This window comes from Colossoma macropomum, unplaced genomic scaffold (assembly GCF_904425465.1).
Source record: "Colossoma macropomum unplaced genomic scaffold, Colossoma_macropomum, whole genome shotgun sequence".
NCBI lineage: Eukaryota > Metazoa > Chordata > Actinopteri > Characiformes > Serrasalmidae > Colossoma > Colossoma macropomum.
Window position 1 is genome coordinate 9,619,494 of NW_023494804.1, and position 16,002 is coordinate 9,635,495.

Sequence of the window (16,002 nt, forward strand, 5' to 3'; positions counted from 1 at the left end):
ATAATCGTGCAGCCGTAGTCTATGAAAAAAAGACTCTGAGAATGCAGTGAGCCCGTCATTTCCACTAACATCCTCATTCCAGCCCACCCACACAAGACGCCACAAAGAAGCTGGTGCAGGTGCACTTCTGAAAATACCGCAGTGCTACCTGTGTGTTTCTATCTGTGCAGAAACCGTACGCGTGTCAGATTCAAGGGTGTCTGAAGCGCTACACGGATCCAAGCTCTTTGCGCAAGCATGTCAAATCACATTCCACCAAGGAGCAGCAGGCCAGGAAGAAGGTGAGAGTCAGTGGAGCATTACTTTACTATCACCTCAGCACTGCATACGTTCCAGTTCAAATGTATGAGTAATATAGAATATATAGAAGACTATGAAATCCTTTATAGTCATATGCACAGTAATGAGTTTTACTGTTCAATGAAATTCTCTACCAGAGGATCCTTCTTAGCACCATTAACCAAGAAGCAAATACCCATCATACAATGAGGTGCATACAATATAGAATATACCATATAGTGCACATGTGCAATTTTGTGCAATGTTTACTGATCATATACATCATTTAAGACGTTATTTCTCTACAAACCAACCTGAGGCCCTTTAATAAATGATAAAAATCCAGCATCATTTTCCCTTATAAATACTTTTTAACATATGCCATCATGTGCTTATGATACATAACATACAACATTTTATAAGAGTGTTGTTGATAAAACTGGTAAACTTGTAACTGGTGTAGGAGCTGTACTCATTATCACACAACAAAAACAAATCACATCACCATAGATACCGCTGCTTACGGTGTGCTGCTTCTTCACTGGAAGAGGGAAAAAATAGCCAGAAAATATGTGTAGCATCTGTTTTATGCATTTAATGTCACTAATGTGATTAAAATAGCCAGCATAAATTCTAACATGAGCGCTACAACATCGTATTTGCCAGACTATATATATATATACACACACTGTAGATGTAGCTTATGTTGAACAGAGATTAGTTGAAGAACTGGGTTTTTGGATGTATCAGTAACACATGGCATTAGAGGTATCAGTGAAAAGATCGTGTCTGTCTATATACTGATTTTATTTATTTTATTTTGAAAATAAGTTAACAATACTCTACAGGGAACACACTTCTGCACATTTCAATGCACAATTACTATTTTATGTCTTTTTTTCTCATGTAAAACTGCAAAAAATACAAATTCTAACATTCATTCTAACAAATTGGTTTAAAGTCAGAGTTGAAAACACATTTCGGACTTTTAACTGACTTGATCTTTAGACTAAAATCCTTTGTTATGAGTGACCCTATATCTTAATTTTTATTATATCAAAAGAAATTATTCCACATCCCACGTCGTCACTAAACAATGTTTTGAGCACAGCTCAAAAACGCTACACAAAATGCAGCTTTTTAAATGATCATTTCGTTTATTAAAGATTTATTGAGATTGAAGATTTATTCAAAACCTGCATCAACCTTGTGAAAAAGTAATTGCCCCCGTTGCGATCAGTCTTTTGCATTATTGTGGAGAAATTTTGGCCTCTCTTCTTTGTTTTAATTTGGCTACATTGGAGGGTTTTCAAGCATAAACTGCCTGTCTAAGGTCTTGCCACAGCATCTCAATGGGACTCAAGTCAGGACTTTAACTCAGCCACTCGACTCAATTTGACTGTTGGTATGATGTTCTTATGGTGATTTGTGGTGTTAGCTGTAGATGTCAGATGTAATGGGGACCCATGTCAGACATAACGGGACCCATGTCTTCCAAAAACTTCCACCTTTGACTCATCAGTCCACAGTTTCTTATTATGGAATTGTTTGCACAGACCTTAACTCAGTCAAGTGAGGCCTGCAGTTCTTTAGATGTTCATCTGGGTTCTTCTGTGACCTCCTGGATGAGTGGTTGATTCGCTCTTGGTGGAATTTTGGTATGCTGGCCACTCCTGGGAAGGTTCACCACTGTTCCAAGTTTTCTCAATTTGTGGATAATGCCTCTCACTGTGGTTTGCTGGAGTCCCAGAGCCTCAGCAATGGCTTTGTAACCTTTTCCAGACTGGTAGATATCCCTGACTTTGTTTCGCATCTGTATTTGAATCTCTTTAAAATATGGCATCATGTGCTGCTTTTTGAGATCTTCGAGCCTGCTTTACATTGCCAGACAGGTTCTATTTTAGTGATGTTTACATTCAACGGGTCTGGCAGTAATCATGCCTGGGTGTGGCTGGTGAAATTGAACCCAAAAAATTGTTTAACTGGTTGATTTAGTAGCAGAAGGGGCAATTATTTTTTCATGTAGGGCCAGGTAGGGCTGAACAGCATTTTTCCTTCAGTAAATGAAGTTATCATTTAAAAACAGCATTTTGTGTTTATATTAATTGTCTTTGTCCAATTAAAAGTAGTTTGGTAATCTGAAACATTCAAGTGTGACAAATATGCAAAAGTAGAAGAAATTGGGAAGGGGCAACTACTTTTTCACAGCACTGTGTATATAAATATATATATAAACAGCCCCTTAACAAAGCCCCAGGCCCTAGTTTTAAAAGCAGCATTAAAAACATTCTCACTATGTGTATTAGTCTAATGTCCATAGTTCCTGCTAAGGGTCAATTAATGTCCACCAGGGAAAATCATCAGGCTAATTGCTCTCGTTGCATACTTAGCTCTAAAGAGGAATTCATATTTGTTCAAACAGCAGTTTGATTAAAATCCATTAAGCAAAGCTACTTACACAAATTAGGAACCACAACTGTTATAACTGTGAGCTAATGTGATTACAGTTCATTGTATTCTCTTTTCTGTTAAACAGCTGAGATCCAGCACAGAGCACTACCAAGACGGACTCTCAGAGTGTTTAACTATACAGCCTTTGCAACACAGCCTGTCACCATTGGATGTAGTTGATAGCAAGTTGTGCCAGTCTCCTGGTCTAGCCACTGACCTGTATACAGGTACACTGCTGCTACCGACATAAGACGCTTCAAACATTCCATGAAATACCCATATCAAAATGAAAAATACAACATATTTTATTTAGATTTTGTAATATATTTACAACATGTTCCAGTGTTCCATTCTCATATGGGTAGGCACTTCATTTCTTTTCTGTCTGTGTGTCAGGCATGTTCTCCCTCGACCAGTCCAGCCAAGTGACCAGTCTACAGAACCCCATGCAGTGTCCAGCAGTAGGCCAGGCTCATCCCCCTCCCAGCAGCTCCCATCACCCACTGCCTCCCTTACCTCCAGCCAACAGCAGGTACTCGTCTTACAGCTTTTTGTCTTTCAAAAATGTCTCTTGATGGGACATCTCAACCAAATAAAGAATAAAAGTTAATATTTCTATACCTATAGTTGTGGGTAGCAATGTGGCAAAAATATCACACGATACCTGAAAATATTTTTACAATATACAGTATGTTCAATTTGCATTTATACATTTGGAAGATGCTCTTATCCAGAGCAGCGTTCTATGTAATCATGTTACAAAGGTTGGCAAGTATACAGTCGTATGCAAAAGTTAAGCCCTGATTAAATTAAGTTTTTTTGCTTTTCAGTTACTTTTTATTTGCTGAATCTAACAAAAAATAAATAAAATATTGAATGTAGCCTGTGTTTTATTTTTATCCTATATGTTAAACTCATCAAATAAATTGGAATTGTGCACTAACATTTGCAAAAAATTCCCTATTTGAGTTCCCTGTAGAGGATGTGTTAACTTATTTTCTCTTAGAAAATCAAGAAGACATTTAATCTTGCATATGACTGCAGTGTTAGGAGTCTTGCCCAAGGACTCTTACTGATACAGCATATTGTGCTTGGCCAGGCACGGTATTGAACTCCAGACTGAAACATTTTTTCTGAAACGGTTTACCCTCTATATTATATCTTATAACTGCTAGTATCATGATATTGGTTTTTATGTGGTTTGTGAGCAATTTGTAACACACAAAATGCACCATAAATTGGGGGAAAAAACGCAAAAACTTGTCTCCTGAGTGGTGCAGTTGCCTAAATGATGCCCCTCAGCATAAGGAAATCATGAGTTTGATCGAGTGCCACAGCTATCCTTGGCTGGGAGTCAAAGAAAGTATAACATGGTCTTGCTCTCTCTATGGGTGGGTAGAATGTCCCTCTCCTCCCCCATAATAGCCAACACAGGAGTCTGTAAACTGATGTAACAGAATTGGCAGTTCTATACCAAGTGTGTTGTGCTGTTTGAAACGATACAGGAGGGTTTCACATGTCTTGGAAAAAGAATGTGCTAGGCTTCACCCTCCTAGCTTCGTAGCATTGGTGATAGCCAACAGGTGGGAGTTGGCCATGACTACATTAAGGGGAAATTGAGACAAAAACAATGATCAGGTACGATGATTTATTTGTGAATTCAATGTGTGCAAATGAAGAACCAGAACTAAATAAATGATGTCTTTCTCTATAATTGTTCTGTTCTGATAAAAATGCTATATGATATGTTGAATGTGAGAACTGAGACCAGAGAAGCCTGAGCTCAAGTATAAAGGCTTAATGTCTTGTAAAAGGTTGTTTAAACTTAATATTCCAACCGTACCACAAACAAATTGTCAGTGTCAGACAAAACAATGTGTAATGGATTTGAATCCTGCACAATTCTCTCATTTATTCACCGACTTGTCTCTAACAGGGGAAAGAGAACACTTTATTTCATGGTGACCATTACAGTAAATTATAATGAAGCTTTTTAATCGAGTACCCTGAGAACCGCGGTAGTCCTATTCCTCCCAAGGGCTCCTGCTGGGCCCAAAATTGGTCGCTGGTTCACAGGAAGCCTGAAAGAAAGTTAAAAAAAAGAAGTGTGAGAAAAGAAAGACAGCTCATGCTAACTCTCATGTATAAGTAGAGAAAATGAAGGTACATTTGTGCTCCTTCAAAAGCACAGATCAGCCCAGACAGAGAAACGCTAGCCACCACATTAAGTTGGCATTACTTCTATACGCTTGTGTCTGTGTCTCTTTGCAAAGGGTGATGAATTGGTCCGCATAATCCTTTGCCATTCTCATCAATGCAGTATGTTTCTCCCCTCTCCCCCAAATTCTATGTTTTGGTCTGCTCTCAATGCAGGAACCTGCCGTGGACTGAATCGCTATTTAGTTAGCATTCATTTTGAGTTCACCTTGGCAGAGCAGGTTGCTATGACTGATTTAAATGCTCCAACACTCTTTTTCTTTTTCTCTGATCTGCAACAAATAAGTCCTTGAACATTGGTTGTCATGGTTTTATGGCTGTAAGCTCATAGTTGAAATAATCTGATTAAAATAAAGCGCCATTTTTCCCTCCTTGTGAAAGGCACCAATGGGCCTTTGTGAGTCTTACACGTCTGCTATGGCAAAGCATTTGGGAAGAGGTTTACAGTTTTGGATTGCCAGCGACACTGTCGCACGGTCGGCCCATAGAAACCCATTCCTTCAGTGCTACACTTCAAAGGGCAGAGGGAACCGTCTCTGCAATGCTGGAGCCAGATGCTCATGGCTACGCGCTGCCCGCAATTGTTCCAATAGCAGCGGTAGGCGCGCAGCGCACCACAGGAATCCACAAAGACAATTGGCTAGTAAGAGCAAGTTCGGCTCTGCCTCATTGGTCTTAAGAGTCTGCATTAATTGACGCTATAGCCGCCAACCAGAGGGGAAGCTGAAATCCACGAAGTGCTTCAAAGAATCGGAAAAATACTATGAAAGTCCAAGGCAAGCGGCCTGCTGTAATTACCTCTCTTTGTGTTAAATCAGTTGTGAAATCCTTGTGGCCTCTTTTCTTTCCCCATGATTTTCTATAAAGTGTAGTCTTTCTGATCCGGTCTCACAGTTTAGATGTAGTTGTTACTTCCATTAAATCCCCTGTTTCTTTTAGGGCTTGCTAATAAAAGCTGTAGACTATGTGATGAATGAAAGGGATAATTATTCTTTTTATATTTTTGTCCCATATAAGCCAACCTTTAATTATGGATCATCAGACTTATGAAGATACAACACTCTTTGGTGAAGGTAATTCTTCTCTTTGTGCAAAATATTAGGTTTGATGCCCCTGCAGCACAACAGCCAAACTCCAGGCCAGCCCACCAACCTTCTTCAGTAGCCCACTCACATCACCACATGGTGGCAGCCCAAAAGACCAGCAGAATTCCAAGATACTCAGACCACTCCACAGCATCCCTCCCTCCTCACCAGGATGGTATGTCCAACAGTTAGTCATTACTTACTTACTGTAATAAACATAGACACTTTATTGGCTAATAATAGCCTGTAATTACTTTAGCGCTTTTTTAGTCACACCATTGTGCCATTACGTGAGCTAGAACAATACGTACAGTACTGTACAAGTCAGAGACCACCTTTCATTTGTTTAATTTACAGTGGAAAAGACCACTAAGTAAGCTATTCATTTTTTTTAGCATCATAAAAAGACAAATATTTAACAGAACATGACACGGAAGCCTCAAAAACTAAATATAATTTCATTTTTTCAGTATTTAGTGTGTCCACACTTTCCCTTTATTACAGCTTCCATTCTTTTCAGGAGACTTGCTTTCAGTATTTTTCCACACCTCCAAAGTTCACGTTGCATTTTCTGCTTCTCACCAATTAATCCCAAACACATTCAGTGATGTTGAGGTCTGGACTCTGGGGTGGCCAGTCAGTTGTTCTGAGAACACCAGCAGCTTCTTTGATTCATTTGCAAATTTCTTTTTCTCAGTAAGAGCTTCTTAACAGCGAGACTTCCTTTAAGACCCATAGTGTTGAGTTGTCTTCTCACACAGGGAACACAGGGCAATTTTTTAAGATCTGAAGCAACGGTGGAACTTGATTTTCTCTGTCTCAATGATGACAGTTTTAAGTACTGTTTATCTCATGGGGGGTTCATCTACCACGTCTTGCACAGTTTTTAGGGGTCACATTATCTCTGTGGTTTTTCTCCAAGCTAATTTAGATGCATTTAAATGGCTGTTTGGACCAGAAACTAAATAAAAGAAAAATGGTTTCTGACCTTTACACAGTATTATATGCATGTAATGTTCACATGCACATTGGAATCTCATTAAGTCATTTTTAAAAAGAATTTTTCATAATACTATATATATATATATATGTTTGTGTGTGTGTGTGTGTGTATATAAAATGTTTGTGTGCTCATCTGGGAATGTTTTACACTAGATGTTAGAACATTGCTTTGAGGATTTGATTGCATTCAGACACAAAAGCAGTAATGAGGTCAGGTATTGATGTTTAGTGGATGGTTAGTTCTGGATCACAAACACCACTTAAACTCATCCCAAAGGTATTGGATGGAGATTAATAACTCTAGAGAACACAAAAGGAGTGTCTGAATACTTTTGGACAGATAGGTGCATATGTAGGCTTCGCCCCTGCTGTAAATATGCAGTTTATCTAATATTAACAGCTTAAACTACAGGCTTATTTTTCAGTGACTACTACAAATTACTCAGTAACTACTGTGAACCTAATATGAAGTACTAATGCGTTATGCAGTTATGAGTGAGAGGAATTGAAATATGCAGCCATTTATGGGCCCTATCACCCTATCAGAAGGAGCATTCTGGCCTAAAACTAGAGTTTAATATCACTGCTGTTGGAACAAAACTTGTGTCTCCATTTTTGTCGTTTTTCAGTTTTTGACAAAATCAGTACTTGTTGCCCTTTACATTGTGTGTACATTTCATGATGAATGGACCAAAAGAAGTGGCCCAAAATTATTTGAAAAAATGTCTGGTTCCATTGACTTACATTAAAAGTAAAGTATGTTTTTTTCCTCTCCTGTAAAGTTACTATTTTGGAGATATAAGGTTTTGTTCTGACCACAGCAATATGTTATTTGTTGAGTTTTGCAGCATTTTGTAGCTCAGCATTGTATCTCTCAGCTTCATTGGTTTGAAAGAGCTTTTGTTTTCATGTTTCCGTTCATCTGCGGTCTTACTACAATACCCAGCATGCATTACACAAATACATCATACAACTATTGGCAATCTCTGTGGTGTCAGCCAATTCTGACTGCTAGCCTACAAAAGAAAACAGCTTAAAAAAGTACAGAAAGCAGCAATTCTAACTTTATTCAGCACAAACACAACAGAGGCCTGAGAAAGATTTTCACCCTTTCAGCCAGAGAAAAGGAACCAAAGGTGAGATATCTAGATAACCACCTTACTAACTTTAGCTTTTAGCTTGTTGTCCTCTTCATCTGACAGGCCAGTTGTGTCATTTGACTGATACATTCTCCCCATTGTAATAAGCATTTGAAGATAGTTACTGCAGTAAGACACTCGGCCTCCTAGCAGTAATATCAGCTATCTGGCTTCCTAATATATTCACCAGCTAAAAAAATAATAATAAAAGCAGTTGTAGTTTTTTTTAAATGTTCCCCTCACCTTCAAGACACATCATCGGGAGGGTTTCCTAACCTTTAAAGCAGAAAATATCACTGCCACTGTAGGATGCCAGTGAGAATGTTTTTAGCAGATGTAGACATGGTTAAGCTTTCGTTTTGGCAAGTGTGTCTCTTTATGTGGTTTATTTCACTTACATTTTCTTGCTCTGATTTACATCACATCCAGACACAATATCTCAACAACTGAGGGTGGTGTTTGCAGTGAGGTGAAACCAAATGCATATGTAAGTCAGTGCTACTGATGCATATTGACTATACTGCCAGGGAAGAAGTCCAGCTGAATGATTCATGAATCTGTACTTCCATTTCAGGAGCAACAGATGGCTGTCTGTTAGGCAAAGTCAAAAATAGATCTGTCTAATGCAGAGCTTATCTTGCATTGTGTGCGGCTGCTCCCAATGTTTTCCAAGCTCACCGTCTTGCTATAAGTAAATATCAGATCACATTCCACACCATGCTTTGCTTATACGAGAGGCACTGCAGGAGGTGTGGTTAGATACATTGAGAAATAATTGTCATAAACAAAGCTTTACATCCTCATATCTGAAAAAACAACGTATTTCATTCACTGAAGTGACCAGTCCTTACTTTTATTACAGGAATAACTCGGGCAGTCAGCATTTTTTCCATATAATTGCAGAATAATAAGCCTTAGGATGTAATATGCTTGGGAATTTAAGCGGTTAATGACCAAAACCTATTCTGTGTGTGTGTTTTTGGCAAACTCCTCAGGTTTTCCCAGTCATGGCCAGACGGTGTGCTCCCCTTCGTACAGTGACTCACCACAGACAGCAAAGCAGATATCCTCCTGTTCCATGATGCATTTGGCTGGTTTTGAGGACAGTCTGGGTCCCTCAGTCACGACTCATCAGGAAATTGACCTGATCCACAGAGCTCTGTCCAGCATCACAGGTGCAGAATCGCTCATACTGTGTTACACAAACACCACACCCTTAAGAATAAAGGTTCCTAAATGGTTCTTGGCTTGGACATACAGTCTGCTCCTTGGTAAAGATGGGTAAAAAGTTCAGAATCTGTCCAGATCTTCCAGGGTCCTAGGTCCTGTCATTTGGACTGTTGTCTACTGCCCACTTCACAGGTTTTAAATGGGGGTTTGGGTCACGGGGCTGAGAAGACCATGTCAAAAGCTTGATTCTGTGGTAACTGAATCGTTTTTTGTGTGAATGTGTTTTTTGTCTTCCTGGAAGATTCAACCAGAGGCAGCCAGATTTTCAAAATTTTCATTTAAAATCTTAACCTACCTTCATGGTGTCCATGAAGCCATGTATCCTAACAAGGTTCTCAAAACCTTTAGAGAAAAAACAGCCCCATCACAGGTCCTCCACTAAACTAAAAAGTTGGGATGGGGTTCCTTTCTTTGTAACCATCATTGTGTTTACTCCAGTCCCACCTTGAGTGTTTGTTGCCCAAATCTCTATGTTTGGCTCATCTGACAATAGAACTTTGTTTCAGCTCTAATACTGTTTAGCAAACTCCGTGCACTTACGTTTGTGGTTCAATGAAAGAAAATGCTTTTTTCTGACATGCTTTCTAACTAGTTTGTTGGCATGGAAGTGGCTTCTGATTGTAGTTTTGGAGACTTAGTGACCCCAAAATGCCACCACTATTATTCACAACTATTATTCACAAATTCTATGAACATCATTTTCAGACTTCTCAAAAAACGAAGGCAAACGTGCCGATGGCGAGCGCGTTCTGTTTGAATAATCCTGTTTGAATTTGGCAGGTGATCTACCAAGAACTTCCACACGATTAACACAGTGCAACTTCATTATTGACATATGACCAGCACAATATGTTTAGATGTATCTTTGGTTCAGGTTCACACTGTGACTCATTTGGTTGAAATAATGACTTCTTGATTTCTTTATTTCTCGAGATTTTGACTACAGTCAAAATAATTAGTAATGCAAAAAAAAAATTATTGTCTGATTTGATTCATTTTCGGCTGGTGGATGAGCTGAACTTGAGTTTGTTCATCAGGTGATAATATAAAATCCCTGTTTAATTTCTCTGAGTGCACTCAGTCAATCAAGAACTGCATGATTGGGAATGTAAACTCTTACCTATGTGCAGTACATCCAACAACAGCAGTGACATTTCTGCCACAGTGTGCACCTAAACCACAGCACTTGCGGAAGCCACAACATGAAGGAATGACAATGGAGTAGCTTTAGTAAAGCAGGGATCTCCAGTATGTACTTTTAACAATCATTTGGAAAAGGAGAGGCAAAACATAAACAGTGTTGTAAAAAAATACACAATGTTTTAGGAAATAGCAGATTAAAACATTATTTTTATAAACCAATTTGTTGTAATTTTTTTTTCCCCTCATTACATTAAGAATAACGTGAGATGACAGACATTTACAGACTTTTTTCTGTTGAAAATAAATAAATGTTTTTGAAAAACTATTTTTCTCTAACCGCAAACAATTACTATAGTAGCAAAAATAAGATGAGCTCTTCACAGATGTTAAGCTGTGCACATTTGTGATCAGTCTTGGTGAATTAGAGTAGGTGCTTCATTATAATAATCTCCTCACAGTATTTTTCAAATTGAGAAGGAACCTCCTATAAATGCATATGTAATGAAGCAAAAGTGCAAAAGTGCAGTGACCACCCTTTCATCTTATTATGGTCACTAAATGTTGTGCCTGTTTAGTAAATTGCGACAGCCATTTTTTCATGGCCAAAACAGAGTTTGTGATGTCGCAATATGTTAGTAAATCTGCCATTAAATGTTTATAGAATTGAATACAGAAAACATTCATATTTTACAGATTAACAGGTCTGAATTCTCTTTTTGATCAATACAAAGCTCTTCAAATGTTTAATAAATCAAATAAGGAAATGCGTTCAACATAACCTCGTTCAACACATTCTGATTAACAGTGAAATGAAGAAAAACAATACAGCCTAAGCGTTCATCACCCTGTGTTTAAAACAAATACAAAACAGCTTATACCTTATGTTGATTAATTCTAGGAGCAGAAGACACGCGTTAGTGAATAAAAGACTTCACCTGTGTGTGTTAGATATGCTAATGTACATGTCTCTGCCTGTCCAAATAAATTAGCATGCGCAGTTTGATTTGCATATAGTTCCTAAATGGCTGGGATGTGCAGTTCCAGGAAAACCTTTAATTGGTATAGAATCTTGGCATTATGCAGAGCTTTTTAAAAAGGGTTCTTCATGCCTGAATGTCATTTAGTAAAAGGTTCTTTAGGGAAGCAAAGTGGTTATTATATGTCAAAGCTCTTAAGAACACTTATTGGAACCTTTATTTTTAAGAATGTTGGCAAAATGTAATGTCAGGCTGGTTCTAGCGTATTTAAAGGTGCACAAAAACTGATTAAAAAAAAAAGCCTATGTATTCCGCAATAAAAAATAACTCCGATCTGGCACTGCTGTGTAAAAATGCTACCACTTGAAGTATTGCATTGCAAAACAGGATATCTACACTGAAAACTAGGGACGCCTCGATACCAGTACTGGGGTCGGGTATCAGCCTGATACTGTGCTCATTTACTCGTACTTGACTTTATAATAGTTCACTGATACTAACATCCAATACCAACTGATACCATGTGACATAAGCTGAGTGTAGAGTGCTAATGAACAAATGACTCAAGCTGGCAGTAAATGAGGGTCAGAGTTGCTGACTCCATGGAGGTCAGACACAAAGCCATTGGTCGCTTCAAACAATCTGATATATTCTTGCCAAGAAATACAATCGCTTATCCAGTACAGGTGGAAACATACACACTAACAAAACAGATGAAAAGTCTGTCTATGCTGACTTCACTCCATTTGACTGACTAGAATTGCAAGGTTTAAACGTTAATACTGATTTTTTAACCTGTCTACAATAGGCTCTAGAGAGACTGTATTGTCCTACCGTGTACAAGGCAGTAAAATGTGGTTAGCTGAGCTGCTCAGTTTCTCAGCGTGTTTGCTCAATACTCAGTAGTAATTGTTTTGAATGAAACAGCTTTATTTAAAACTGTCCATAGACAAAGCGGTCTGTAGAGACTGTGTTTCAAATAGCATGTCAGTTGGACCGAGAGTTTCATACAGTGTGAGTCTGTGAATATAAAAATATTACAACACGAAACATGAGCTCCTCACATTAGCCTAGGATGAGATTATTGCTGTTGCTGTGCTACAGAGACTGTTGTTGAAAGAGACAAATGAAGATCAAAACTATGAAACATACTTTACTTACAGCTGTACAGAGGGGCTGTTCTGATGGAGAACAAAACCCACTCTTCTCCACTGCAGCACTGCTCAATCCAAGGTAACTAATGTAGCACAGCTAGCTAATGCACTTTATTCAAAATCAGCTAGATTTTAATTATTTAACTGTTAAGTTAGGTTGTACCCATTTGCACTAACAACTACTTAATTCTAAATAGGTAGGTTAGTTCAGTATGGTATCAGACTCAGTAGCGACAAGTACCAAAAACTTACTCATACTTAGTTTGAAAAAAATGGTATTGATGCATTCTAAAATGTCGTCTAGACAAAATGTAAACAAACTACAATACCGCCAACACCTAATAGTTTGAGAGAACATATTTAACATTGATCTACACATATAACACTGCAGGCTAGCAGTGTTATTGGGAGAAATCAGCACTCATAGAATGTCTCAGCAAGATCGGAAGATAGTTTTTTTTTATTATACATACTGACCAATATTTTTATTATAGGTTCAATCCAGTCAAATATTAAATTTTGTCAAAATGCACATCCTTAGCAAACAAATCACAGATATTCTGAACATATAAACAACCTGTGACTCGAAATGTATGTCTGTGACTGCAGTGTTGGATCAGCAGACTATATCGAAGGATGCCTTGGAGGATCGGGACACTTCAGTCTCAGAGGACAACTACCTTTACATACGCAGTGTGGATCGATGCCCGAGTCAGCTTTCCTGTGTCTACACGGAGGGGTGAAAGCCAGCTAGAGAAGTCTTCTGTCCACTTGATCATTTGTTTATATTTGATGAATAATTTCTGGCTGTTTTCTTCCTGTTGTTTTTTTATTGATCACACAGTCAAATATGTGAAAAGATTTTTAGAAGACTGTTGCTCCTGGAACCTACATCTTGAATTCTCGTAACCAAAAGAACCAGTGTATAAATTTTAGTCCCATATTGTCAACATATTTTTTATGCGGAGAATATGATATACATTTAGCAAGTTTATTTTGTTAATCTTTTTTCTATGATCAGAATTGCCATAATGTGAGCGAAGTTAATCCAAATGTGTCTGGAAAAACACGGCATTCCCGCTTTTATGCTTCGATGGAGCACAGTGTCCCCTCTCAGATGAGTATGTGAATATGAAACGAAAATGCCTCAAGTTTCCACATTAAGTAGTAAACCTGTTCGTAATGAATACTAAAGCATCACAGGCTGCTTATTTCGGGTGTTTTAGGCCACAGTCGATATTTCACGGCTTGGCATCAATGTATCCTTTAAAACACTGGCAGTGGCTCTAAATGCAAGGGTCAATAGTCAGGAAATGAAAAGGCCAACAGAAAAAATTGCATTGCAAAGCTGTAATTACTATGTTTAGCATCACTGGTAGTCATGGAGCCCATTTTTATGGTGGCTGCTAATGGAGTTTACCAGTTTAATTTGGGAAAGGAGGCGTTGTAATCATCAAGAATCAGTGGGGATGTATCAAGAGGTTCGGCTTCTTCGCTCTGACCTAAAGAAACCAAGAGTCCCCACATAACCTGGGCAACTTTCAACATTCATTTTGAGACACTTCTGAAGGTCACATAATTTTGGATCTCCTTTGTAAGTACCTCTGATGTGCTTTCCAACCTCACACTGTGTTCTATCACAACTATCAGCAGTATCACAGGAGGTGGAGGTCTAAAAATAAGCTTTTTTGGAGCTTGTTGACAACAGCAATTTGCCAGAAATTCAGCCAACAACTAAGTTTTGCAGCAGTCATGCTTTGAAAGGTTTGAGGCATTACAAGTAGTCTCATTTTTACAGCTGTGTCTATATTAATCAGTTCTTCCCATGTCTTCTAACTCACGTCAGGTGTCTTATCACATTTGTAGTGCTGTATATACCCAGAAATCAATGCACTAGACACCTGTTGAGCTGTGCATACATCTGAAAAAGCAGGAATCCACTGGACTGGGTTCACCATGAGCCAAAAATTGCCTTAGAAAACCTGTGGTTTTAATACAGAGCAGTTTAATATCCTATAGGCGCATCTTATTTCCATCTAACATGTTTAACTCTACAAGTCTTGGAATTTGCTATTGCCTGTTGGTAGCTTATATTCAGAAAGCACTGTAACCTCAACACAAAACTGTATTTCTGCTTTGATAAGGTAGGCAATTATTTAATCTGTGCAACTGTCACAGAACAAAATAAAATAAACACTACAAACCACTGGTCTACTTATAATTTTTGTGAGGGAAAGACTGAGATTTTTACCATATTCAGTACTTTTTTCTTGTATTTCATTTATTTCCCCTGAAGGCTACTTCTAACAATTGAGTGGTTTTGTGTACCAAAAAAATAATTAATTTTTTCATGATTATTTTCCAACCTGTCTTTATCGCTTAGTATTAAACAAGCTGTTTTTCTTACTGTGCCTTTAAGACTGATGTATGTAAATCACCTCCTGGTAGGCTGTCATGTATTGTGCCTCTTTTGAGATGCAGTCTGGGCTGCAACACTCCTTGTAACTTCATTGTGAATGGGCGGAGCTCAACTGCTGGTGGCTAAACAGATGTAAATGTTTGGTTTTTATGACATCACAAAAACAATGAATTCATATGGACTGTGGGATGAACAGTACATTTTGAAACTTTATCAATATTCCTGCACTACATTAAAAACTTTTATTTAAAAAAGGCAAAGAAATTTCACTTTACCATGATATGGGCCCATTAACACTTACTAGTATAGCAATATGGTCAGCCCACCACAAAAATGACCAGTCAACCTACACGTGTCTTCTGAGGTTTTTATAGGTAATATTGATCATAGTAAAAGTGATAAATCTGAAAAGAAAAAGATTTGTGTACTATTTTGCCTTCTAACAGCCTAGATGTACTCCTCCGCCATGAATGATGGATTTAAAAATGCATTTTAATCCAAAACCTTCTCTCAAAAGTATCGTAAAACAATGTTTGAGGCGTCAGGCAACATGTTCTTCACGATTTCTTGTAATAACTTACTGTGAACGAGCTTTCAGAGGCATTAAACTCTTCATACGTCTGGTTTCTGTCACCACCAGTGTGAACAGTTCTGACCTGGTGAGCATTTCACATCAAAACACTCTGAACTTTTTAATTATGCAGAAATTTAAAAAAAAAATGTGGAACCCACTTTAGAAGTAAAAAAAACTGGGCTTCATCACTGACACAATATGCTAATCTATTCCCCTCAAATCGCTACAAGTCACTGTCCATTAGCCTGTGACGTACCTCAGCTTTAGTCACCCTGCTAGCAGCCCCATTAGCATCCTCTCAGGATCATCATATCCAGCAATGAATTAGAAAC

General features: G+C 38.2%; 1 protein-coding gene across 2 annotated transcripts in view; it reads left to right on the plus strand.

The window, feature by feature from the left end:
• Positions 1–15,277, plus strand: part of glis3 (GLIS family zinc finger 3) — a 37,362-nt gene extending 22,085 nt beyond the window's left edge. For both annotated transcript variants that reach the window (XM_036595667.1, XM_036595666.1), the window contains 6 exons: positions 171–281; positions 2,816–2,957; positions 3,127–3,262; positions 6,050–6,207; positions 9,169–9,348; positions 13,287–15,277. In XM_036595667.1, the coding sequence (XP_036451560.1) occupies positions 171–281; positions 2,816–2,957; positions 3,127–3,262; positions 6,050–6,207; positions 9,169–9,348; positions 13,287–13,420 (861 nt within the window). In that variant the 3' untranslated portion in view covers positions 13,421–15,277. The remainder of the gene's footprint in view (positions 1–170; positions 282–2,815; positions 2,958–3,126; positions 3,263–6,049; positions 6,208–9,168; positions 9,349–13,286) is intronic.
• Positions 15,278–16,002: the final 725 nt, after the last annotated feature.